At 40.1% G+C, this 27,935-nt stretch overlaps 1 protein-coding gene across 2 annotated transcripts in view; it reads left to right on the top strand.

The window, feature by feature from the left end:
- ndrg4 (NDRG family member 4) overlaps positions 1-27,935 on the top strand; it is a 160,330-nt gene that overhangs the window by 29,717 nt on the left and 102,678 nt on the right. For both annotated transcript variants that reach the window (XM_048546331.2, XM_048546330.2), the window contains exon 3: positions 26,338-26,382. In XM_048546331.2, the coding sequence (XP_048402288.1) occupies positions 26,338-26,382 (45 nt within the window). The remainder of the gene's footprint in view (positions 1-26,337; positions 26,383-27,935) is intronic.

Below are 27,935 nucleotides of genomic sequence, written 5' to 3'. Positions count from 1 at the left end.
CTGTCTTTCTAATGTAAATAATCCTAATGTACTCAACCTCCCTTCATAGCTAGCACCCTCCATACCAGGCAACGTCCTGGTGAACCTCCTCTGCACCCTCTCCAAAGCATCCACATCCTTTTGCTAATGTGGTGACCAGAACTGTATGCAGTAATCCAGATGTGGTTGAATCAAAGTCCTATATAACTGTAACATGACCTGCCAACTCTTGTACTCAATACGCTGTCCGATGAATGAAAGCATGCTGTATGCCTTCTTGACCACTATCCACCTGCGTTGCCACCTTCACCTGAACACGTGTTTGACACAGTTCTATAAAGATGATATTCTGGGATCAGAATCTTACATTCTTTTTAAAGCTAAATATGAATTGAATTGCTTTTGGGTTTTTTTTGATGGTTTATCACCAGCAGGTCTAGTGAGTTTTCTTGTATCTTCCCAATTAAATCATGATGTCTTGATGAGTTTCTCATGTTTGATTTCCATTCCATCTTGCCATGTGCTGTCCCCAGAAGAACTCACCATTCAGTGAATATCCTGCTGAATGACTGGTATCCCTTGTACTCAAGTCATCTTTGAAAGCTCATGGTACCTGGATGAGCACTGAGTCTGTGTCTGCCCTGTAAATTGCTGACAGATCTGATAGACAAGAGGAAATCTCTGCCCTACTTTGTAGGGAAGGTCCTGCTGGATGGCTGGCGTAAGAGCAGGTCTCTTTTACTTCCCCTAGGGCCAGCACTGGAGGCAATTATAGCCAGCCAGCCTTGTCTGAGGTTGCCACTCATTAAAGCTGTTTCAGTTAGCTGGAGGAAAAATGCCCAGCATTGTAGGGAAAAGATCATTGACTCCCTTTCCACCAACATAAATGCCACCATTTTTCTCTGTTACCTCACACTAGACCTGTTACTGTACCCACCTCTCACTAAAGTAGGCTCAGAATGAGTGAGTGCTGTGAGCCTGGAGATGCTGCCCAGTCCAGTCCTTGAGCCGATTGTGTGTCCCTGAGTTTAGTGTCCTTGCATCAGCATTACAATGATAGTTACCGATGCAGCACTACAGTGCAGGGGTATCCTATAAGTGGATTGGATAGGTGACGTGAGGATTCTTAGAGGCTGGCACATGTCGGATGCCTGGCACCGTGGATGAAGGGTACATGTGGCTGGTGCCCATGGAGCATGTGTTGAGATGTTGTTGACTTAGTTTCCAACTGAAAATCACTTGGAGCAAGTGGTGAGCTGAATCTGCCAGATTCGTCCTCTGGCTTTCTTTGTTGAGTATCCTGATATCAGGCTTATTTGGTGAGTTTGATCATATTGGAGGCTGAATATTTAATGAGGTGTGTTCATCTAATTAATAAGTAATTAAACAAGAAATAATCAGTCAATTGACAACATGCCGTTGCCATGTGAGAGTCTCGTCATGCCATTTGTGAAAAGCATAAAAGATGGTGCAATATGCTGTTGATATTGAGATGCGCCTTGCTGCACTTGCCACTTGATTTCTGTCAAACATTTCACTATAGTTTGCGCTGCCAATGCATTTATAAGATTCTATCCCCTCGTGTTCGCTGAGGAACAATACCGTGTATTTCCTACAGTCTGGATCTTCCAAGTTGCAGCAATCATCATTAATTTGCCACTCCATTTGAACAGTTTTTTTCTCGGACCTGAGATGGCTTGAAATTTCTTCCAAGATGTTCTGAGAAAGGGTTTTTGGAAAATGTGGGGTCCACCATCTCGGAGTTCCAGTATAGTGAAGTACAGTCATGGGGAAGACGTGCCTTCTTTTTGTTTGAAACATTCCCTGCCATATGGCAAGTTTTAACAGTCTAGTTTAAATGTTGAGTGGGTGATCAAGTAAAAGGGTAGTGTTGTAAGGCAGGCGAGTGCCTGGGGTAAGTGAGTGGCTGGATATACTGCACAGATGGCAGTTATCTGCCACTGCTCACTAAAGCCAGTTAGAGACTGGTCGCAGCTTTCCCACAGGCACTGGGTGCTGGTATGGATGCCGAGAGCTGACCACACAGCAGCAACACCAAGTCACTGTTTTTTGTCAACACCACTACTCACCGAGCTGGTCGAGTTCTCAAGGACAAAGCTGCTAGACTGCAGTAGGTTGTGAGGGAACTAACAACATGGCAAAACATACTTGACCTCATCATTACCAAATTGTCTCTGCAGATGCATGTAGTAAGTTTGCCAATGACATGAAGGTTGGTGGAGTTGTGGACAGCGTGGAGGGCTGTTGTAGGTTGCAACGGGACATTGACAGGATGTAGAGCTGGGCAAAGAAGTGGCAGATGGAATTCAACCCAGAAAAGTGTGAAGTGATTCATTCCGGAAGGTCAAATTTGAATGCAGAATACGGGGTTAATGGCAAGATTCTTGGCAGTGTGGAGGAACAGAAGGATCTTGGGGCCCACATCCATAGATCCCTCACAGATCCCTGAGTTGCTACTCCAGTTGATACAGTTGTAAAGAAGGCGTATGTTGTGTTGGCTTTCATTGGCAGGGGAACTGATTTTAAGAGCTGCGGGGTTATATTGCAGCTATATAATGCCCTGGTTAGATCACACTTGGCATATTGTGTTCAGTTCTGGTTGCCTCATTATAGGAAAGATGTGGAAGCTTTAGCGAGGGTGCAGAGGAGATTTACCAGGATGCGGTCTGGACTGGAGGGCAGGTCTTCTGAAGAAAGGTTGAGGGAGCTAGGGCTCTTTCTCATTGGAGCGAAGATGGATGAATGATGACTTGGTAGAGGTGTACAAGATGATGACAGGCATTGATAGAGTGGATAGTCTGATACTTTTTCCCAGAGTGGAAATGACTATTACAAGGGGGCATAATTTTAAGGTGATTGGAGGAGGGTAAAGGAGTGATATCAGAGGTAGGTTCTTTACACAGAGCAGTGGGTGTGCGGAATGTGCTGCCGGCAGTGGTAATGGATTCAGATATTTAAGATATTTAAGCAACTTTTGGATAGCCACATGGTTGATAGTCTAATGTAGGGTATGCAGGGTAGTTGGATCTTAGTAGGATAATAGGTTGGCACAACATCGTGGGCCAAAGAACAGTACAGGCTCAATGTTCTATGCATTCTGCCACCAATAAGAATGACAACTGTGCAGTTGTTTTGGACATAAACGCCTGTCTTTATGTTGACAGTACCCTCCATTATGTCATGTGGCGATATCACTGTGCCAACTGGGATAGACTCCAAACAGATGAAGCAGTTCTAGCAACCTAAGACTGGCCATCCATGAGGCATTGTGGGCAATGAGCAGCCAAATTGCACCCAATCACAGTCGGCAACCTCTTGGGGCTGGCGTATTCTTTCCCTACCGTTGGAATCGAGGCAGGGGATTAACGCCTTCTCTCTTTTGGCCTCCATCATCACCTATCATTTACTCCTTAACTCCTCCACCCCATCTTCTACATGTAAATCAACATTTTCCTAGCTACCATCAGTTCTGAGGAAAGGTCCAAAATATTAACTCTAATTTCTATCAAAAGATGCTACCAGACCTGCTGAGCTTTTCCAGAAATTTCTATTTTTTTTTCTCTGATGTGCCATTGTTCTGCACGTTACTCCAACTGATTTATATCCTGTTGTATCCTCTGACAATCCTCCCCATAATCCCCAACTCCTGAACAGCAGAGGCCCCAGCATTGATCGCTGCGTAACACCTCTCGTCACAATCCTCCATTCTGAAAAGCATCCTTCTGCCGCTACCCTTTGTCTCCTATGACTAAGCCAGTTCTGTATCCATCTTGCCAGCTCACCCCTGATACCGTGTGACTTCACCTTTTGTACCAGTCTGCCATGAGGAACCTTGTCAAAGGCTTTACTGAAGTTCATGTAGACAACATCAATGATTTTTCTCTCATCAATTGTCACCTGCTCAAAAAAACTCAATCAAATTAGTGAGTCATGACCTCTCCCATACAAAACCATACAGTTTATCGCTAATAAGTCCATTTGCTTTTAAACTTTGTAGAGATCTTGTTCTGAGGATCTTGTCCAATAATTTCCTGACCACTGACGCGAGACTCACAAGGCTGTAATTTGCAGGATTATCCCTGTTACCTTTCTTAAACAGTGGTACAACATTGGCTATTCTCCACTCATCTGGGACCTCAACTGTGGCCAAAGAGGATAGAAGGATGTCTGTCAATGCTCCAGCAACTTGTTCCGTTGCCTCCCTCAATGGATAGATCGCATCAGGACATGGGGAATTACCTACATTAATACTTTTTAAGACTCTCAAAACCTCTTCCTTTTAAATAGCAACTTGGTTTGGAAACTCAACACTCCCTTTCCTGAGATTAACCTCCACCGATTCCTCTCTTTGGTGAATACCAACACAAAAAGTATTCATTGAGAACCTCACATTATCTCTTCTGGCTCCTCACATAGATTCCCTCCTCTGTCCTTGAGTGGGCCAACCCTTTCCCTGACTACCCTCTTGCTTTTTATATATGTATAAAAAGTCTTGGGATTCTTGTTAATCCAGTTTGCTAATGACTTTTCATGACCCCTCTTAGTCGTTCTGTTTCCTTATTTAAGTTCTTTCCTGCTTTCCTTCATATACTTCAAGGGCTTCATCAGTTTCCATCCTCCTAGACCCTGCGTATGCTTCCTTTTCCTTTCTGACCAAGGTCATAACTTCCCTGGTCATCCAAGATTCATGTAATTTGCCACATCTATCCCTCATTCTCACAGGAACGTGCTGCATCTGAACGCTTATCAACTGCCATTTGAAATACTCCCAGACGTATGATGTAGATTTATCCTCAAACAGCTGCCTTCAATCAAAACACTCCAGTTCCTTCCTAATATTGTTGTAGTTTGCTTTCCCCCAGTTTAATGCCTTCACCCAAAGACTGTTATCTCTGTCCATGATTATCTTAAAACTCATGGCAGTATGGTCACTACTCCTGAAATGCTCTCCCACTGAAACTTCACTCACCTGGCCGGGCTCATTTTCCAAAACCAGGTCCAGTAAAACCCTGTCCCTGGTTGGACTGTTCATCTATTGTGTCAAGAATCCCTCTTGAGTGGTCCTTACAAATTCTGCCCCATCCAAGCCCCTAGTAAATAGTGAATCCCAGTCAATATAGGGGGAAGTTAAAATTACTCATCGCAACCACCCTGCTGTTTTCCTATCTTTCCAAAATCTGTTGACATTCTCTCCTCTATTTCCTGCTGGCTGTTGAGGGTCCTGTAGTATACCCCTGGCATTGTGTTTTCACCTTTCCTGTTCCTAAGTTCTACATTCATTGCCTCACTGCACAAGTCCATCCTCAGTACAGTTGTGAGAATCTCCGTTACCAGTATGCAACTTCCCCCACTCGTTTTGCCTCCTCTTCTATCACATGCTTCCAACATCTGTCACTGGTAGGTGGTAAGAGTGAGATTTCTGGTCAGGCATGTGATGGAAGAAAATTTGATCATCTTCCATCACTAACCATAGCTCCAAGTTACATTTTGCATGTGCAAGTTCATATTGCCATAGCAATGTGATCTTTTTGGTGGGAGTGCCACTTGGCTCAATTCAGTGGATAGTCATTATAGATCAGATTGATATCAATAGCACAAGATTGGTGTACATAATTGCCAGGCTGGCTTGAGGCCAGCCTAATTTCCCTACCCAAAGTGGAAATCACAGTGCTGTAGATTAAACCTACCTTTGGGCAGAGAACTGGATGAAGTAAAAATATGAAGTCAGGTAAGAAGTTGAAGATTACAGCAGTAAGTATGACTAAGATGATCGGATACCTCCTAATTATGTCTTCAACCTTTTACCTTTTTCTTGTAAAGGTCCAAAATATTTCTCCGTGCCCACAATAATAAAGCATTTTCTCTGAAGATAGATAATTCTTCACACATTTACTATGATAATGTGACATTATATTATGATTGTCTGTCTTTATTAGCTCACACACAAACGCTCTGTTTACTATATCGCATTTCCATTCATCATTCATAAAACATCATTTTTGTAGTACAGTTTACTCTTACACAATAAATTAAATTAAACATGCCTAGGCTGTGAAACCATTACTGTTTCTTTACATCTTTCCATTCTTATTATCCCACGCTGCAAGCAGTGCTTAAACCTGTTTCTGTATCAAAGGCTACCCCTGAATATATTCAAAGTGTTAATACTGTAACCTACTCAGAACAATTCCATCCCTGCCATTGTGTCTCCATAACTCATTTTGAACTATGGAAAGACAGTAATATTAATTGGCCCTGAGTAACCATTTCTTGGGACCTGAATAGACATCAGTTTAGGACATCAGTTTCTTCCATCAGCATGTTCCTACATTCTGCTGCTTTTTATCTCTGAAATTTCCTTATACACTACCTATTTCTATAACACTGTACTAGCTACTTCTAACATTTATTTAGGACCACCATCTTGTACTAACATATGGATTGATACTTTTAAAATACATATTAAATAGGGCCAGTATGCCCTTTAGGAAACTTACAATCAAAACAGCGCTTCTGTGAAACTGCATGAATGAATGAATGAATGAACTGTCAAAAACTGGCAAAAGCAGATGAAGCTTCGTGACCCAGGTGCGGGTGTTCAGTTTAACATCCTCTATGCTTTTATTTAATGCATATATAATTTCTCCCTTAGATTTGTAGGTCTAGTTTTTCTACCAACATTACTAACTTTAAAGATAAGATGACTAACGCTTCTTAATTATGCAAGCTCAGACCAGACAAACTATGTAATCCCATCAGGAGTAACAGCCAGCATTTAGCAAGTGCTTAAACTTCTCTCCTGCTTCCCCAGCACAGATGTCACACAAACTTGTGTACAATAGATAAAACTATTTGACACCATAGTGCTAAAATTTTAATATACGTTAAAAACTTTATATAAAAGAGGCTCCATCACTATTTTCGCCACTCACTGATCGTGGTCGTTACTGAACGCGATCCCGCAACAGCAAATTGAGCAGGATCTGGAAAGGAGTGGTAATACTGATTATTTTATGTCTTTGTACATAATGTTTTCTTTTACCATGTTGTTTAATGCCACACTGACTTTGGATTTGAGGCAGACTAATTGAACAGAAGGTTTGAACTTCGAACTAGAATTTTGTTATAAATAATAATCATAGAAGTGCCAGCCTCAGACTTATAGTGACTTTAAGTAAGGACTATGCTATCTTCTTTTGTGTACTTGTATCTTAAAGCATTTATTCTTGTATTGCAATCTGGTGTTCTTTCAGAGAGTTTGTCTGCTGTTTAAACCTGGTAATTTGCACCTCCAAGATATCATTGCAAGGCTTAAGTCTACATTTTATCCTATCGTAAAATACTGATTAACAGTTATACATATTCAAGTGAATTGTCTAAATTTTTGTTATACAGCATTTACCATATAATTTTATTTATTTCTCCTACTTCTCCCAAGTATTTGACTTGATTAATCTGTTTCAATAGGTGGATCAAGAAAGTTTGATTATGATCAGGTATAGAAACATTTAAGGTAAAGTTGGTGATTTTGCACTTCCTCTGCTGGCTTCAGCGATATAAAAGATTCGCTTGATCTGGCTGAACAAGGGTGCAGTGATGCGACTTTAGAAGTATTTTAGAATTGAGGTGATTATGCTCTTCTGCTCCATTATTAGTATCAGATATCATTGCCAGTTCCCTTAGGAAGAAATAAAGCTGTCCATCCACGCATTGATGTTCTTGGTGTAAAAGAGCTTGTTCCTTCGAAGTATGGACATGTTCTTCAGTGTTCTGTTCCAAGGCATGGAATGTACATGTTTGGTTGGGAACAATTTGATTTGTTGCTTGGTACATTCTTCAAACTGGTGCATATTTGAAAAGTGGCTTGTTTTTGCTACAATGTGCGCTTGTTTGCGGAAGTCTGGGCAGTTTTTTTTTGTCTTTTGTGCTGACGTGGATTTTGGAACCACATCTCTGACAGAGTGCTTAGGATTTTGTATTGAAGTTATCACATGTGGTATTGTTTGGATGGGATGTCTGTCTCCTCTGGCTGGATGGTTTATTGTGCCTTTTAAGTAGTTAACACGCTGTGTACAATGTTCTGCATTAAAAGGAACTTTTGCTGTGTAAGTTGTTTTTCTAGATTCTGAATCTACTGCTAATTTGAACTACAAATTCTTTTGACTGAGGAGGTTCAGTGATTTATATTGCAGAGGCTAATGGCAATTCTGTCATTGATAAGTTTAAGTTTTTATTTCACAGTTGCATGGTTCAGAAAGTTTATACAGATCATTATTTACGCGAGCAATCATCTTTCTTGAAAATTGGTATCTGCTGTTGAGCATGATCTTACTTGTTCTTTGAAGTGAAATATTGATCAAAAGCTGATATGAGATTGTTGAATATATTTCTTATTGGTCTTTGGCGTATGTAAAACATGATCTGATATTCTTCTTGTATGGTAGAGTGCTATCCAATGTTCCCTCTGATTTTTTTTTATTGTACCTGCGCGGACTTCTGGATAGCCTTAGTACAGTTAAATCAGAGCAGAAGTCATATAGTGAAGAGTGATGGATTGTGTGTTTTTTTGAATTTTAGCTGCATCACATACACGTAGCTTATTTTATTGGTGCTAACCTGTTCTACATTTAATTTGGTGACTAATATTTAAGCTGTCTAAAGTCTTAAGAACTATGCTTCCCTTTATCTGCCAATTTTCTGTTCTATCTAACGGATATGTTAGCTTGAATTTTTTTTTGATTGAAAGAACAAAACCACTGAATTTTGTTGCATTCGACTGGGCACTTCAGGTTATTGGTTAATTTTCTTGATTCGGAAAAATATTACTATCATGTTGATCTACTGTACTCATTTTGTTACTGTGTTGTATTCTTAGTTAATTAAAATGCTGGTACGTCTTTGTGACAGTAAAGCTGAGTATTGTTGAAATTCTGGAACAAAAACAGAAGTTGCTGGAAAAGCTGAGCAGGTCTGGCAGTTCTGATTGAAGGGTCATTGGACCCGAAACATGAGCTGATTTTTGTTTTTTTTCTTCACAATTGCTGTCAGACCTGCTGAGCTTTTCCAGCAACTTCTGTTTTTGTTCCTGATTTGTAGCATCCACAGTTCTTTTCAGTTTTTAACTGTTGAAATTCTGTTGTTTTCAATGTAAAATTCAGTTTTCCTTTACCAATATGGCATCTTCATAGAGATAAATTAAGATAGTCCCCTTCTCCTAAGATGGCTGAAGAATTCACGAAGATCTGTATCCACGATTAAAATCAAGGAAAATCTCTTAGTTGCCAAATAGAACTTTGGATTTGTAATTTAAGCTGTCAAAATAATTTTAAAAATCACTAAATTCACTCTTAGGGCTTCCATAATTTGACTTGAAATAATGATTTTTACTTTGATTCTTTTGTTGTAATTAACTTTATTTAATTCTCTACCTGAAGAATTTACTCATCCTGCTGTTGTCAACGTTGTCATTTGAGTAAATAGTTTAGAAATTTCTTGTGGTTAGAAGTCATAAATCTGCTTCTCAATTTGGTTTTCCAGGCAAAAACACTTTTTTTTGTTTCCTTCCCAAGGAATCAAATCTGCTTTGTGTATCAAGTAATCATCCTTACTGTGCATGCTCAGTTCAGATCTCCCCTTAGCTGCAAGAGGAATTTACTGCTCTCATTGCTTTATTCCCTTATTGTTGGCTTTGAGACTTAGTGTTCTGATCGTTTCTGTGGGTAGGGTTTTCAGCTCAAAGATGTTCAGCTGCTTAAATCCCTGGTTTTTCTCTGCCTGCTGGGTCGCCTCTTAACTGTATGGATGCTGTCTTGATTAATGAATTATTTTTTGAATTTGTCACTTTTTTCTTGGGGCTGTTTCTTGATCTACAAAGCAGCCATACTTTTCTAAGCAGCATATCCTGTAGTTTTCACTATCTTTTATCAAGTGGTTTGCCACACTGAGTTTGGGTTCTTCCAGGAGGGGAAAAAAACTAGATGCTGAAGATCTGAAACAAAAACAAAGTGCTGGAGAAACTCAGCAGGTCTGGCAGCATCTGTTGGGAGCGATCAGAATTAACATTTTGAGTCCAGTAACCGTTCTTCAGAACAACAGGTTCTGTTTTTGTTTTGGGCTCTTTACAGGCTGGTTGAGGAAAGTACAAAGTCCAGAAGTGTCTTCTGACTTGGGCTTCAAAATAGCACTCAGTGCAATCTCTCTTATACACACTCTCTTGCATTTCCTCTCATACATTCTCTACCCCCCCCCCCCCCGCCTTTAAATGTATTTCAGACAACATATAATCTTATCTCAGATCTTTAGCAGCACAATTCTGCCAAATTGTGGATGCTAAATGGGCATTTCAATGTAGCTCATCAGCTACTAGGACACCTGTTAATAGCACGCTCTAACAGAGACTGCTGTTCTTGGGTAGGATTGTTATAGTGCAGGTGATGAGCTGGAAGAGACATTTTACGATTTTCACTCTGGAACACTCTTCCATCTGCACCAGGTACCTTGGATCTGGAATGAGATCCATTACTGTACCCTAAATACTCTGATTGAAATCTCAAAAGTATGTTTTATCTTGCCAGATTGGCAGTGTTACGGATGCAGCTACTCAATATTAAGCAAAACACAATTTATTTAAATTTTTAGTTTAGATAAAATAAAAGAAAGAGGAATTTAGAATAACCACTCTATTGGAAAACCTTAATAGAACGACAGATACAGTTACCATTTACTAATTAACTGTTCCAATAAAATAACATCTCATACATACACCCCCTTTTGGGGGGAGAAAAAGGAAAAGTCAGAACCAGATTCTCGCATGTAGTTGTCCAATCTAGGAGGAAAAAAACATAAAGGGAAAATAGAGAGTACCAGCCAGGAGGCATTCACTGAAGCTTTCAACTCTGAGACTCTAATAACTTCTGCTTAAAACTAAACCTAAAATTCAGAAATCCTGATCTGTGACAGCTGGCCATATGCATTCAGGTTGCTTTAAAAAAAACTCAAGGTCTCATAGGCTGTTTACTCAAGTAACCAGCCAGCTCTATACCTTTGCCTTTACAACCTCTCTTCAAACAAAACCAGGACAAAATAACTTCTTAAAGCCACAGTGTTGCCACAGCAGTTTTTCTATTTCCTATCCTACCACCACCAGATGATGATACCTTAGGGTGAGATGGCCAATAGCACTTGTGTGCCGTGGGTGTATCAGCAGTTGTACTAATGGTTAAAACTAAATAGACCAGTCTTTCTGATTATAAGACTTACACCCAATCTAATCAACTTCTCATTCAGAAAGTCCCTCTTCACTGAAACTTGCTGTGTACTACCTTCAATGTCAATATACCTTTCTTTTGAAAAGGGCCCAAAACTGTGTACAGCATTTCAGATGTGGCCTGGCTAGTGCCTTATATAGTTTGAGCAAGACTTCCCTGCTTTATACTCTACTGTTTCTTTGAAATAAATACCCACATTCCATCTGCCTTCCGTATTGCCACTGAATCTGGATGCTAACCTTTGGAGTCACACATGAAGTCTCATAAATGCCTCTGTTCTTTATAGCTTTCTGTAGTCTTTCTGCTTTCAAATTATATTTAGCTGTTCTATTCTTCCTAGCAAAATGCTTAACCTCACATTTTCCCACATTATCTTCTGCCCGCCAGGTTTTTCTGCACTCACTTAAATTGTCTATACCCTGCTGTGGATAACACAAATGATTCTACAAACTTGGCGGAAGCATTTGTCCCATTCAAGTCATAAATATACATTGTAATTAATTGTGGCACCCAGCGCTGAGGTCTGTTGCACTTGACTAGTTACAAGCTGTAATCCTGAAAATGCTGTTCCTTAACCCAAGTGTGTCTTCCTTTCGTAACTCAATCCTCTATTCATATTAATGTGCTACTCATGACACCACGGGTTGTTGCATTACTATGTAACCTTATCCCTGGCCCTGCCACTTGTCTCACTGTGTAGGTCACCCTCTTAATTCCACATTTTCTCTTCTCCCACTCACCTCTCTCTTTGGAGAATTTACTTCTTTCAGTCAACTGTAGTTAAAGCACCTTGTACCCCTTTGCACCAATTTCCTCTTTGAACCAAATTTCCAGTGAGTATAGTCAGTAATTTATTTGGGTTTTGTCTTGCTCTGCTGAGGTCTTGTGCATGCTGACAGTGCTCTTTATTCACCAAGGATTAAGTTGTGTGTGGGCTCGTTCCTGCTTCCACCTTGCATTGCTGAATTTAATGTGCAAGCAGTTAGTGTTTAAGCTTACAGCAAACCTCTTGACTTGTATTACCGAACTAGCTGCTGAGAACAGTTCAGTTTAAATAGTTGGCTCTGTTCTCCCAGCCAGTTACAAATTGTTCCAACTCCTCTGCCTGGTATCATTTGCACCTCTTGAAATGTTAATGTTTCCTTAGCAATCTTGTCAAAATAGAAAAAGTCTCAACTATTTCATAAGAAATTTAGAGGTATTTGGAAATTCGGGTGTCGTTCTTAAAGATATATTTATCAATTAGGCAAAGGTTCCTAAGAAATGGAACATTTTCTGTTTCTTTCTCGTTGATCTGATTATTGACATCTGTTCAGATATGTAGCCCTGCCAAAACCCCCAGGCAGAATAGACAATAAAAGCTCCACACTGTCCTACTGCAATATCTCAGTTTAGGATGTATGGTGAACTCATTCTACCCTGTTCCAGACAGCACCCAGATCGATTGTAATTCAAGCTCATTCTTTTGTCAAAATTACAATGACACCAATTTTAAAATAAAATCAACTGTTGCCTGAGTGTAATCTTTCCACTTCCCATGCCAGTTATCCAGATGACCATGTCAAATCATGTATTTGAAGGTGTAGCCACATTTATATGCTTTCATACTAATCAAAACACTGGGAGTCTGGTTCTGACAGCAGTTTAAAATCATCAAAAAAGCCTTGTTCTGTCATTGTCTCTCTAATGACTAAGCCACAGTTAAGGGCATCTGATGACCGAATACGTTGAATTCGCTGACCAAATCAGAGTGTGTTAAAATTCGTCCAAACTCCATCACAAACAGTTTATTCTGCTTTAGATTTTGTAAATAGTTGTCCTTTCTGCCATTAACACACTGTCTTTGATTTTTGTCATTGTTCTATGGCTTCCACTTAGTCACTGACTAATGAGGCCTGCTTCAGTGTCACTGCTGTAGCAGGAGTCACTGGTCAGTCTGTCCGTCTCGGATGTTGATTGAGGGAAAGACTGTGTCAGCAAAGTCTCTGGGTGACAAAGGCAGGAATATTTTCACTGGCTTTTATGGAGCACACACTATGCATGACTCACATTGTGCTGCAGGAAATTTGCTCCAGAGTGTAGACTCTTTCTCAACTGCCTGTTAATCACGTCAACATCCAAGTTCCCAGCAATCCTAACAGATGTAAAATAAACTATTACCTGGTAGAGCCGAAAAATTGACCGTTGACACCAGCCCAGAATTTAACTGAGCTGCCTGGGTTTTGTGTTGGTTGTCTTCTGTTGCAAGAAGGAAATCAGAAAGGCAAACTAGCATGGCAAATAAGGTTAAGGATAATTGAAAAGGATTCTACAAGTACATTAAGAGCAACTAGAGAGAGAGAGTAGGGCCTCTTAAAGATCAACTAGGTCATCTTTGTGTTGTGTCACAGGAGATAGGAGCGATATTAAATGAATCTTTCACATCAGGTTTTACTGTCAGGAAAGAAATGGAGACTAGAGAACTCCAGGAAATAAGTATTGATGTTTTGAAAATAGTTCACATTTAAAGTAGAGGAAATGCTGGAGGCCTTAGAAAAGACAAAGGTGGATAAATCTCCAGGATCTGACCCAGTCTATCCCAGGGCACTGTGGGAAGTTAGGGAGAAAATTACGATGCCCGTACCAGAAGTGCAGGAGGACTTCATGTTGTGCCCTCATTTAAGAAAGGCTGTAAAGGGAAGCCTGGGAACTACAGACCAGTGAGTCTGACATGGGTGGTGGGTATTGTCAATAAATGTGGAGCTGGAAAAACACGTTATTTCAGACAACATCTGAGGGGCAGGGATGTCAACATTTTTGGGCCAAAACCCTTTGTCAGGGCTGGGGAATGGGAGGGGAGTCCAGAAATAAATAGAGGGAGGGGTGTGGGTGTGGGATGGAGACAGGTGGATGCAGGTAGGGAGTTATTGTGGTTGATCAGTGGGAAGTGTAGAGTGGATAGGTGAGTCAGAAGATGGGCAGCTTGGAGGTGGAGAGATTTTTGAAGCTGGTGAAATCAATATTCAGGCCCTTGGACTGTTAGCTCCCAAGGTGAAATATCAGGTGTTGTTCCTCCAGTTTGTGACATTCTGAAGCAAGCCCACTACCACAGCCACATCTCCCTCCTCAATGCCTGTCACCCCCAGCCTGTCCATCTGTCGACTCACTTATCTGCTCCATCTTCCCACTGACCAACCACAATAATGCCCTACCTGCATCCACCTATCTCCATCTTATCAACCTCACAGCCCCCAGCCTCACCCCACCCCTTTTTTTGATCTCTCTGCCCATAAATTCTATGTTCTGTGTGCATCTCTCTCACTTCACCTGAAGAAGGGGTTACCCTCAAAGTTTCTGGTTTCAAATAAACCTGCTGGACTATAAGCTAGTGTGGTGTCACTTTGTCCACCCCAGAACAACACTTGCACCTCCACATCTTTTAAATTTTGTAACTTTACCTGCATCCACCACACCTTTTTATGGCAGTTCATTCCACACACTCACTACTCACTTGTGTAAAAAAAAAAGTTGCCCCTTGTCCTCTTTAAATCGTTTTCCGCTCAACTTAATAAAAATATGCCCCCTAGTTTTGAACTCAGCCCATCTTGGGGGGAAAGGATCTTTGCTATTCACCTTATTTAACCCACTCACAATTTTATAAATCTCTGTAAGGTCTCCCCTCAACCTCCTTCACTCCAGTGAAAAAGGTCCCAGCCTATATTTATTACTCAAACTCACATTCCTTGGTGAGTCTTGTCTGAACTCTCTCCAGTTTGATGATAACCTTCCTATAGCAGGGCAACCAGAACTGCACACACTACCTCAGAAGAGGCCTCCTCAATGTCCTGTACAAATAATTCTCCTATAAAATGATAGTTATGTTCTCATGTGACATTGTGCCATGAAAAATCGCACTGTAGAAAATCACCATAGAAAATTGTGTTATAGGGAAATTGCTATAGAAAATCACTATACCTGTACAACAGAGCACTGTTATCCAGTTAGCATCCACTATTCATCAATCATGTTACAGCCAATTCATGTTAATGAAACACGAGTTAAACCTGTATAATCACAAGACGACATCTCAACTCCTATACTCAAAGGTCTTTGCAATGAAGGCATGCATGTCAAATGTCGTCTTAACCACCCTGTCTACCTCTGACACAGATTTCAAAGAATTATGTACCTGAACCCCTAGGTGTCTCTATTCTGCAAAACTATCCTGGACCCAATCATTGATTGTGTAAGTCCTGAACAAAAATAGAGATTGCTGGAAAAGCAAGGCAGGTCTGGCAGTATCAGTGGAGAGAAATCAAAGTTAATGTTTCGGGTCGAGTGACCTTTCATCAGAACAGATGGTGGCTAGGAAAATGTTGGTTTATACACGGAAGATAGTGCTGGGGGAGGGGGGGTAAGGAATAAATGAAACGTGGGGTTAGAGCCCGAAAGAGAGAAGAGCAGTTAGATAAAGACAAAGGACAGCTTAATGATTTGGCTAGGAGGGTAAATAGATGTTAATGGTGACTGTCAGTGACTAACAATGGGTGGTATGGAATAACAGGGTATGTGACAACAAGATAACAGTGTGAAGCTGGATGAACACAGCAGGCCAAGCAGCATCTCAGGAGCACAAAAGCTGATGTTTCAGGCCTAGGGCCTAGGCTTTTGTGCTCCTGAGATGCTGCTTGGCCTGCTGCGTTCATCCAGCTTCACACTTTGTTATCTTGGATCCTCCAGCATCTGCAGTTCCCATTATCGCTATGTGATAACAAGGCCTGGTTGTGGGGATTGGAGTAAGGACATGGGAGAGCTCAAGCCCTAAAGTTATTGAACTTGACGTTGAATCCAGAAGGTTGCAGGGCCCCCAGATAGAAAATGAGCTCTGCTTTGCTGGAGCACTGCAGCAAGCCTGACACAGGTGTTGGCAAGGGAACAGGGTGATGTTTTGAAGTGGCAGGCAACTGGAAGTTCAGGGACAAAAACTGAAGTTGTGAAAAAGCTCAGCAGATCTGGCAGCAGCTGTGAAGAAAAAACATCAGTTAATGTTTTGGGTCTGGTGACCCTTCCTCAGAGGTCAGAATGGAAGTTCAGGATCTTTGTTGAAAACAGAATGCAAGTGTACTGCGAAGCGGTCAATCAGTCTACACTTCATTTCCCTAATGTAGAGGTGACCACATTGAAGCAGTGAATACAGTAGACTAGGGTGTGTAGAGTGCTGCTTCACCGGGGAGGAGTGTTTGGGCCCTTGAATACTGAGGAGAAAGGAAGTGAATTGTTAAGTGTTATATCTTCTGCAGTTGCAGCGCAAGGTGCTGTGAGACCGGGCGAGGCTGTTGTGACTGAAAGAGGAATGGACCAGGGTATCGCAAAGAGAAAAGTCTCTGTGGAAGGCTGGGTCCTGCCCTTGTTTGTTGTACCCAAATGCAATACCTTGCATTTATTCAAATTAAATTCCATCTGCCATTCCTTATTCCATTGACCCAATTAATCAAGATCTGTTTAATCTTAGCCTTCATCACTGTCCACTATACCACTAATTTTGATATCATCCATAAACCTGCTAACCATGCCTTCCAATATTCTCATCCAAATCATGTCCTGTGATTTCTAAAATTTAAAAGACATTTGGATAAGTGCATGAATAGCAAAGATTTGGAGGGATATGGGCCAAGTGGAGACAGGTGGGACTATTTTAGTTTGGGAACTTGGTCTGTTTGGACTGAAGGCTCAGTTTCCATGTTGTATGACTATGACACTATTGAGGGCCAGAAACAACAAGAAGTCAGCTACTAACTTGAAAGTAGATGAGGAAATAATTTAACCCACTTTGCTCCACACATTGGATTGTGTAATGCTATCGCATCTCAAAGGATGAACATAGTCACCTTTGCTGCCCAAGACGGTAAACTGCCTGTATAAACCTGACAGCAAAAGTCTGGTTTTCTTTCCTATATTAGAATATTAAAAATAGTAATTGGCCATTGAGTCTCTTGAATCTGAATCTGTTCTGCTACTCATTTAGATCATGACTAATCAGCATTTCAAATGTCTCAACCCAGCTTGTCCTCCTACCTCTTACCAAACAAACATCTATTTTGAGATGAAAACTCCATTCACATGCTCTGATGTAAGTGCTCATATTTCTACTACTTTTCTTTGAAAAGTTTTTTTCTTTTGTGTGGTGGTCCCTTTAATAGCTAGGAGTCACAACAGAGGAAAGGTCTACAGGGTGGAGCAGATTGTCGGTGTAGTCCTTTGTCTGAATCGGAATTTTAGTTGCTAAAGAGGCCAATGGTCTGTTCCACTATGGCCATAGCACAGATGAGAACTGCATTGTAACTTTTGTGTGTCCATATGATGGTCTCTTAAATGTGTCATAAGCCATTTTTTTGGAGTGCAAAAATCATTTTTTGCAAATGCATGAGGTGCATAGTTGTCCGTGTGCATAGTGACTCGGCAGAAACTTGCAGTTGCCTCCTGAGTTTAAAAGCTGTGTTGAAAGCCTGAACTTGTGGCTGACTTGGTCCAAAAGCAGACATGATGTGGTGAGGCTGGTAGTTTTCTAAATGCTGAGTTGTGTGGATGAAGTCTTGAGGAAAGTGACCATGGAGCTTGCAGTTGCATAATTCCTAGCACAGACATGTTGTGAACAGTATTTGCCAGGCGCTCAGTATGTTTTGCATCCTCTAGTTTCTGACTGGGAAGAGTAGAATTGGAAGTGCAATGTAAATAAGATGGGTTGCTGTTTAGTAATACGCAAGTGAGTGGAGCTAAAGTAGCCATTATTCAAGGAGAAGATTCTGAAATTTTAATGCTTTAGGCAAAAAAAATCATGTAAGTTTTTGTAATAGAGAATTTGATATTTTTTGGGCTTTCTTACTCTATTTGATGCCTTACTCACCGTTAACCTTGCCACAGGGAGGAGAAATTTCTAACCTTAAGTATCTATGTAGTTCATTGTACTTTTCATTTCTTTAACATAAGAGTATTTAATAAAGTAGCTGTTAACATTCATGACAGAATTAAATTGAATACCATTGAATGTAGTAACATTCTTTGTTTAAGCCACACTTTTTTTTGTAGCTTCATTCTTTTATAGTAAATAATTAGGATTTGTAATTTCCAAATAAATAAGACCTGAGCAGCTCCTTACCAAGGTAGTAATACTCAAGTCAAAGGAGCTTCTTTTATTTCGCTCCAAGATGACCCTAGTTTAATTTTTAACATTATGATCTCTTTTTTTTTCTCCCACCAGAGGAAGTAGTATCCTCACATCTACCCTACTAAATCTATTTAACATGTTAGTTGTCCAGTATTCTCCCGTCATGACTTGCAGTATGGAGGCATCTAATATAATTGACAACATTATGATTCTTCAAATATGTAACAGCTGAAGTCCTGGCTTCATTGGCTCCAGCAGTCCATCTTAGAACTTGGGAGGGCATGGTCCTTGCCAACAAAGAGGCCTGAAACAATGGAGAGGGGTATACAAGCTTTTCATTATTATTTAACAAGATGTCTCATTGGAGATAATGACTACAATAAAGAATAATCAATTGGGATGTAATACAATACTGATACAACTTATGTTTTAGAAATAGGTAGCAAAATAGCTGAAGCTAATTTTAAACTTGTGTGTAACATGATTCTGAAGTGGAGCCATATTAAACATGCAAGGTTTTTAATCTGTTTCTCACTCCATACTTGAAGATTATTTCCAGCATACTTTGTTTTTATTTCAGATCTCCTGCATCAAAGTATTTTGCTTTAACTAAAGCTAACCTAAAATGAGCTGGATGACAGCATTGAAAGAAAAATCTTCAAGTTAATTCTGAAATTGAAGGTAGAGCAACAATGCCACGAAGGCCCAATTTTCATGGAGTCAGGTTTTTCAAATTCATTCACAGGATGTGGGTGTTGCTGGGTAGGTCTGCATTTAGTGTGCATTGGGCAGCTGAATCAACCACATTGCTGTCGATCTGGAGTCATGTGGGCCAGCTGTTTAAAGGACATTGGTGAACCAGATTGTTGATTTACAGAAATAAATCAGTGGCCTCATGGTCAAGTGTTCACAATTAGACTCTTAATTGCAGATTTTTATTGAATTCAAATTTCATTATCTGCCAAGATGCAGTTCAAACCTGGGTCTCCAGAACATTACCTGGGGTCTTCAGACTCGTTATCCAATGCCAAATACTGCTATTGTCTACCCTATATTTAAATAGTCCAGTACTCCGTTCAGACTGCTTCTGTTGATACATTTGGCAAATTTGGTCAGTATGAATACTTGGCTAAACTCCAGGAATAGCTACTGTGCTCAATGAATGAATGAATGATTGATTGTCATATATATCCAGGGAGATACAGTGTTCTATTGCCACAATCCAGTGTCATTTTTAGGTATAAAAAAATTGAAAGTACTTAAATAGAGTTCATCTTCATTAGCTGAGTCCCAAATATGCAAGGTCCCTGCTCTGGGTACTGACACCACTGCTTAGCCAGCAGACAGCATCAACAAAGCTTGCAGTGAATAGCTTTGCGTGATTGGCATCTTTATTACCTGTAGTAACTTGATTTAAAACTTTTTCAAAGGGTGCATGTCTGTTTACACAAGGTTAAGAGGTACGAAGTGCGCTAAAGTGTTTTTGTTCCTGATACTATAAATGTGATTGAAATAAACTGTTCATATTACGATTCTTAAGTTGTCAAAGGAAATTCTCCAAAGACTCAGCTTATTGTGTCAGTTCCAAAAGCATTTCAAATGCTTGCTCTATTTATCAATGGCTCATTGGTTCTGAATATAGTGTTTACTGGAACAGTATCCATTTCATGGATAGGGGAATGGGAAGCTATGAAGGAGACTGGAGGCGGGGTATGAAGGTTGAGAGCTGGAGATCCTAACAGGCATGAATTCAACTGGCCTACAGTCCTAATGTATGGGGCTGTCTCTCTATCCACTGACATCACCAACTGGTTGCTTCTGTTGCCATTTGGGACTGTCTCCACTCCCTGATGAAAATAGGCCAAGCAGGCTCTTCTATGATAGCGATGGAATTGTGGGGCCAGGCAATTCTGGCCAATGGTTACAATCTTCTTGATGAGAATTCTGCCTCAAATGCAAATAATGTGCTAATTGTATTGCTGACCCAGTGTAAAAGAAAACTTAAAAGTTTATTGGTTTGAAACATTGAGATTGCATGGCCCGCAGAGACCATGAAAAAGACAAGCCCTCAGGTTCTATTACTAGATGAATAGGATACAAAGCAGGGTGATATTTCTGTCAGAATACATTATATGGAGGATGTTGTTCTTGGAAGTATGTAGTTAGAGCTGCTAAGGTCAGGTTCCTTGGGATAGGAGATAAAACAAAAGATGCTGTCTGTGTCCTTGCTGGAAAAGACCAAGGAAGTTTTGAAGTGATCTTCAGTTTTTCAAACAACAATTATGAAAGTAAATGATAAATTGTTCTGACAAAACTTGAGGGCAACTTTTAAAATGCAAAGGGCATTACCTATAAAGAGTATAAATTAGGGAACGTAATGAAGCAAATAGGTAGCAAAAGATGGAGTAAATATTAACAAACTTGCTTCTGATTTTAAATTTCTGAACAGTATTAGGAATGCAGAAAAAAATCCAATTAGAAGGATATAAGAGATTTGCAATGTAAGATTTGATATCACGTCAGAAATAGTCGGCATGTTAACCTATTCCTCTTTCTTGCTCACTAGCCTCACAACTCATTTGTTATCGTTGCTCTGTGAAATTTTAACCTGAATTTTTCTTTCTGAATTATGTTATCTTTTCCAGCTGGTGTAATTGCTTTTTCCACATTACTTTGTGACATATGGTCCTATCATATATTCTACAGGTCCAAGTTCAAAAAATTACAGGATCTTGAGATTTCTCAATGATTGATATGGAGAATCCATTCACTATCAGTTATTTAAACTGATTCTTTGTCTACCTTTTTCAACTGATCCCTTTTAAAGGCTTAACTGGGCCAGAGCTCTCTGTTGCTAATAACTAAGATATTCCTATAGACCATTTGAAGGTTTTCTTGTCTGCTTTCAATGGCTCTCAGGATTTCGATCACTGAATTTATCCTTAACTCGAGTCACGCAGTGCATTTGCTTTGTTAATAGATCTGAGGTATATCTGTTTAAACTTTAGGTTTTCACCTCTAGTTTTAGCCTTAATATAAATACTGATGCTGCTTCCCTAACTTGGTTTTATTTTAACGTTCCCTTTTTTTTAGAAATCCATCAACTTGCTTTTTTTTATCAGCTTAGCTCAGTTGCATGCAGCCTATGAATCATGTTACAGGTTGAAACACCTTTCAAAACTTAAACATATTATCAAGGCTGATGTTCTAGTGCTACAGTGAAGGGATGTTCCATTGACATTCTCTGTACCTAAGATGGTGTCACGTGTTGGTAACATTGTTACACTAAAAATAATCTGTAATTGAAGATATTGTGCCTAGGTAGCTTTTGTACCTAAGATGGCACTATAACTGGTGAGTTGTAAACTTTTCACAGTACTCATTTGAGTACATGTGACAAAGCTAATTCAGTTCATTCTTTGGATGTGATGTTAAATTGACCCTTTTTACTGTGTGGAGGGATGTGAGAGACTTCATGTTGTGATATGAAAAATAAGTTCTACCAATTTATACTGGCCAACATCATTGAAAACAGAATAACTGATCATCTGCTCTCTGCAATTTTGTGAAATTTATGTACAAAATCATATTTAACACATTTAGTGAAGTATTTGAATGCAAATACTTTAGGAAGTTCTAGTGAGGTACTTTGTATATTTGAAAGTTCTTTTCAGTTTTGTGTAGAGCATATGCCAGACTAAAGTGACTGGGGGAGAAAAAAACCAAAAGAACTGCAGATGCTGCACATCAGGAACAAAAACAAAAAGTTGCTGGAAAAGCTCAGCAGGTCTGGCAGCATCTGTGGAGGAGAAAACAGAGTTAACGTTTTGGATCCGGTGACCATTCCTCAGTTCTTTCCAGCAACTTGGTAAAGTGACTAGAAATCCACCAAGTGTTGGCTTAAAATGTTTGATATGTCTTGGATGCTGGTTATATCTTGTGCCTGCTATTTTGTTCCATTTGCTTTCAGTGGAATTAAACATCAGTTGCTTTGTATGATGGCCAGTTAATTCAATACTGCTTCTTTTACATCACAGCTCAAGAAGAATTTTTATCCCTTGACATGCTTGTGAGATGATAAAACATTTGCTGTTTTTTTTCTGATTAGCTCAAATTTAATCAGAAAAGGGGTTGCTACTGTCGAGTTACTTCAGTCTCTTTACCTCCACACACTTCTGTCATTATTCTCCAACCTATGACAGAAAATGCTACAGAAAATTCACGAGTACTCTTCTAAAATATTGAATGTTACTTCTGTGTTTTCTAAAGTTTTCCTTTTATGGGAAATCATCTGAAGAGGCTGCATAGGCTGGGACTTTTTATGCTCCTGGAGTGTAGGAGGTTGAGGGCCGACCTTAGAGATTCATAAAATCATGCAGGACATGGACAAGCTGAATGGCAAGTGCCTTTTTAAGGTGGTTGAGTTCAAAACTAGAGGGCATAAGTTTAAGGTGAGATTAAAAAGGTTTGAAAGGGACCTGAGAATAAACTTGTTCCACACAAAGGATGGGGTGTGTGTGTGTGTGTGTGTGGAATAAACTGCCAGTTACAACATTGAGAAGATATTTGGACAGGCATGAGAATAGGAAAGGTTTAGAGAGATGTAGGCCAAATTGAGCCAAAGGGACTAGTTTAATTTGGTAAACCTGATTGGCACAGACAAGTCAAACCAAAGGATCTGTTTCTGTGCTGTAGTGACTGTATGGTTTTTTTGTTGTTCTGGCTTTACTCTTGAAATTCGTGCACTGTATTTCAGTTTTTGTTCTTCATTAACGTACAAAATGCAACTACAGAGTGATCAGAAGTACATACTTCTATGTTGCTAATCAATGGTTTCAAATGTAAAACTTCCAGTAGAAAATGCTGGAAATACTCAGAAGGCCTGGCAACATACATGGGGTGAAACAAATTTTAATATTTTGGGCGATGACTTTTTACTGTTCCAGCATCTGCAGTATTTTGATTCTGTACTGTTGCAGAATCCAAGAAAACATTTGTTATCTCATCTCTCAGAATCATGTCTAACCATGATTTTACAATGAAATGTCTAGAGCTGCAGTTGACTTGGAATCAGTAAACAAGACATCAATTTGTGCATGGCAACATGATATTGATCATTGGGTCACGATTATTTATCAATGAGATGCAAAGATCAGGGGGTTGAAATTTCAATGCTGTGCAGCTTTCCCTGCCTTTAAGCAACCTGATTGGCAGAGCTGGCTGGCTCCCTGTTGGGTGGAAAGCACTTTAATGAAATCTTCAGTAGAAGAGCAAGTAAAAAATCTGCTACTGGTTAGTGGGAGTGTTGGAAATCTTTAGGATCTGAAAAGTGGATCTGCTGCCCAATTCACTATTCCTAAGCACCGAGTGTATTCGTGAAGATTCCAGATGGAGTTTTAATGGCAAGGATGAAAGTAATTTTGGCAGGGTGGATTGAAGTATTCTAGTTAGTCCCTGTACTACACCTGGAAGTGGACAATTTAGAGATGGTTTTGGAGTGATTTTTGAGATTTTAAAAAATGTCTACACCTTGCCTGACCCCCAGGCCATGTGTTTGTGGTTAAAATGATCTCCTAGTTCTTTGCTTCATTGCTGTGTTTTAAAAAAAAGTTACCAGTTACCTTGCAAGCCTTTCTCCCTGTCGTTTATCTGTAATCTGAACAGTGTAGCCTTCAGTTATAGAGGTCACCCTGGATTTTATGCAGAACCATATGGTTCATTGCAATTAATTGTCCACAGTTTTAGTAGGAGGATTCATAGACAGAACTGGTATGTAAAGATTCTCTGCCTATAATTTTCTTTGTGACAAAGAACAAGGTTATAAAATCAAAACAGTCAAGCCATTTATTGAGCAAAGAAGATGACTAATCAGGTTCACTATATGTAAAGTCAGAAATCAGCTAGAAGATCCAAGAAACTGTGGTGTGAGAAAGCTGATATAAAAATACAACAAATTTTTAAAGCTTTTATTTATTGGCTCCATTGCAATGAAATATTTTTGATTTGTTCAAATCTATTCTTAAAAAGATGTGCGTCAGAAGTGTTGAATATGCGTCAAAATTTCTGTGTCAATGACACAGAAAAACTTAGCGTGCTTTTCTAATGAGAGACAGAATCATACTATATAGAGAAAATCCAAGATAACAAAGTGTGGGGCTGGATGAACACAGCAGGCCAAGCAGCATCTCGGGAGCACAAAAGCTGATGTTTCAGGCCTAGACCCTTCTTCAGAGAGGGGGATGGGGAGAGGGTTCTGGAATAAATAGGGAGAGAGGGGGAGGCGGATCGAAGATGGGTAGAGGAGAAGATAGGTGGAGAGGAGAGTTTAGGTAGGGAGGGGATAGGTCAGTCCGGGGAAGACGGACAGGTCAAGGAGGCGGGATGAGGTTAGTAGGTGGGAAATGGAGGTGCGGCTTGAGGTGGGAGGAGGGGATAGGTGTGAGGAAGAACAAGTTAGGGAGGTGGGCTGGTTTTGGGATGCAGTGGGGAGAGGGGATGAGCTGGGCTAGTTTTGGGATGCAGTGGGGGAAGGGGAGATTTTGAAGCTTGTGAAGTCCACATTGATACCATTTGGGCTGCAGTATTCCCAAGCGGAATATGAGTTGCTGTTCCTGCAACCTTCGGGTGGCATCATTGTGGCACTGCAGGAGGCCCATGATGGATATGTCATCTAAAGAATGGGAGGGGGAGTTAAAATGGTTCGCGACTGGGAGGTGCAGTTGTTTATTGCGAACCGAGCATGGGTGTTCTGCAAAGCGGTCCCCAAGGAAATCCATTTGACTGCTTATGCCTGTGCCTGTCCTGGTCTCCTGCTTTTCCTTTACAGCCCTGCATTTTTTTTTTTAAGTATATACCCGATTAGATTTGAAAATCATTAAAATTTCAGGCAGTGAATCCAGATGACAATAATGTATTTTATAAAACATTAAATTAAATTATCTTTATTTCAGCAATGTATTTTTATCTTTTGTGAATATCTTAAAATTTAAATCTTTAATCAACTTCCTGCCCATGGGCAGCACAGTGACTAAGTGGTTAGCACTGCTGCGCCATATACTAACTGTCTTGTGCGCAGTTTGTACATTTTTCCTATGTCTGTGTAGGTGTAGGTTTCTGCTGGGTGCTCAAGTTCCCTCCCACTCTCCAAAGATGTACAGGTTAGGCGGATTGGCCTTGCTAAATTGCTGCAAAGTGTTCAGGGATGCGCAGGCTAGGTGGGTTGGCACTAGTAAATGCAGGGTCATGGGGTTGGGGTGGGGTTCTGGGTGGGATGCTCATTTTGGGGGTGGGTTGGTGCAGACTCGACAGGCCAGATGATCTCTTTTTCCAAACTGTAGGGACTCTATGATTCACTGGAAATGGTTTCTCCTATTTACTTTTTCAAAATCCTTCATAAATTTGAAAATCTCTTAAATTTTCCTCTTCGAATCTTCTTCTATAGTCTATTTGGATAGCAGTCAAAAAATGTTGCACTGTCCACTTAGTCTAGTGATATAATTTGAACCAATCCAAAAAGATTTTTTTCTGTGATCCACTTGTTTTCTGCCTTACCACAACCGAGATCCACTGAGCATCATCACACACTATCACTCTCTTCTTTTATGAATTTAGCTCGACATTAAGATGCAATTTGATTGGGATAATGTCATAACAAAGAAAGGAGATGAAAATGAATGTTGGAGATAAGAAAAACACAAAACAATATTGTCTTAAAAATGCATAAATGGTTGCATCTCTCTATTAAGATGGTTGCTGTGCTAATAGTTGAGAAGCTAGGAATAAAATTTGCCTTGAATCCACCCTGACTCTGTGGTTAGGCTGCATCTGTAACTTCATCCTGTTTACTGTTAAAATTGAAAATATAACAGCATGGCTAATGAAGATCTTCCATTGTTGCTCCATGTGACATTCTCTTTCTCTTTGCAGGAAACTTGTGATATGTTCTTGCCTCCCATGGACTCCGACTGGCAGGTACTGAATGCTGACTATTTTTGACATTGTATCACTTGAAGAACGGTCATGAGTCCTTTGGCATACGGGTATTTTCTGGAGATAGAGTGTGTATCTGTTGCCATGTGAACCACCTCCAAGAATGCTTTATCGTCTTCCTACTGTTTTTCAATTTAAAATGTATTTAATGTATTTTCTCCCACTGGTTCTGTTTGTTCTGTCAGCAATACACCACAGTTGAAACAGGCAGTGCCTCATCTCTGCTGTGGTAAGAAATCCAGTTGCCCATGCCACTACTTATATGAGCAATTTCTAGATCCACACTAGGTAAACATGCTGCCCTGACTCTCTCATCACCATATAGAACTACTCCTTTCCTTGCCTTTTGGTCCAAGAGCAGAAAATATCTAGAGAAAATTGTAGACAAAATTACAATGACATAGCATCCCATGACACAACATTTTGCTACTAGAGATTGTAAAGCTGAGAAAGAAAATTTAGAGAGATTGATCAATGAACCGAGATCCTTTAGAAAGATAGTCGAATGGCCAGAGTTAATTACAACACAGATAAGCCTCATGGGGGAAAATGAGATTGGTGAAGTTGTAGGAAGGATTTGGGAACAGTGCACGGTCAGGATTGAGGAGCAGCAAGAGGGAGAGACAATGTTGCTCATAAAATAATCCCTTCATTTGACAGAGAAGCTGGAGGGACAAGAATACAATGCAATACAATTTTGATATTTGTGAAAAACAGTTCTCCCCACAGTGACCATAGCATCATAAAATTTAGATTTGCTATGGAAAGAGACAGGGAGTAAGTTAGAATAAAAATACTTAATTGGAGGATGGCCACTTTCAGTGGGTTGTCAGTAGATGTGGCTGGGTTGAATTGAAAGATCAGCAGATAAAAACATTTTTGGACAGTGAGCCTTCCTGAAAGAAGAGCTGGTTTTAATGTGGTTGAGGTATATTCCAGTGAGGAGGAAAGAAAGGGCAAACAAAACCAGAGCTCCTAGGATACTGAATTTGACAGAGGAAGAGCAAGAGGAAGCTCAAAAAGGAGGTGGATGACAGACGTCGGGTTGATGACACAAGCGAGAAGTAGGCTGAATATAGAACGTTCAGAGGGGAACTGTAAAAGAAAGTGAGACAGTTCAGAACATGGAGTATGGGTATTGGGACATCATATTATGGCTGTACAGGGCATTGAAGAGGCCATATGCGTACAATTCTGGTTGCCCTTCTGTAGGAAGGATGTTCTTAAATTTGAATGGATACAGAAAAGATTTACAAGGATGTTGCTGGGACTGGAATGTTTGAGTAGTAAGGAAAAGCTGAATAGGCTGAGGCTTTTTCTCGGGAGCATTGGAGGCTGGGAGGTGACCGTATAGAGGTTTATTAAACCATGAGGGGCATGGATTGGGTGAATAACCGGGGTCTTTTTCCTGGATGATGAAATCCAAAACTAGAGGGCATAGGTTTAAGGCGAGAGGGGAAAGATCTAAAGACCTGAGAGGTAGCCTTTTCTTGCAGAGGGTGGTGCATGTATAGAATGAACTGCTAGAGGAAGTG

The sequence above is a fragment of the Stegostoma tigrinum genome, chromosome 16 (assembly GCF_030684315.1).
Source record: "Stegostoma tigrinum isolate sSteTig4 chromosome 16, sSteTig4.hap1, whole genome shotgun sequence".
Lineage (NCBI taxonomy): Eukaryota > Metazoa > Chordata > Chondrichthyes > Orectolobiformes > Stegostomatidae > Stegostoma > Stegostoma tigrinum.
Note: the sequence above shows the minus strand (reverse complement) of the source record. Positions and strands in the feature narration are given on the sequence as shown.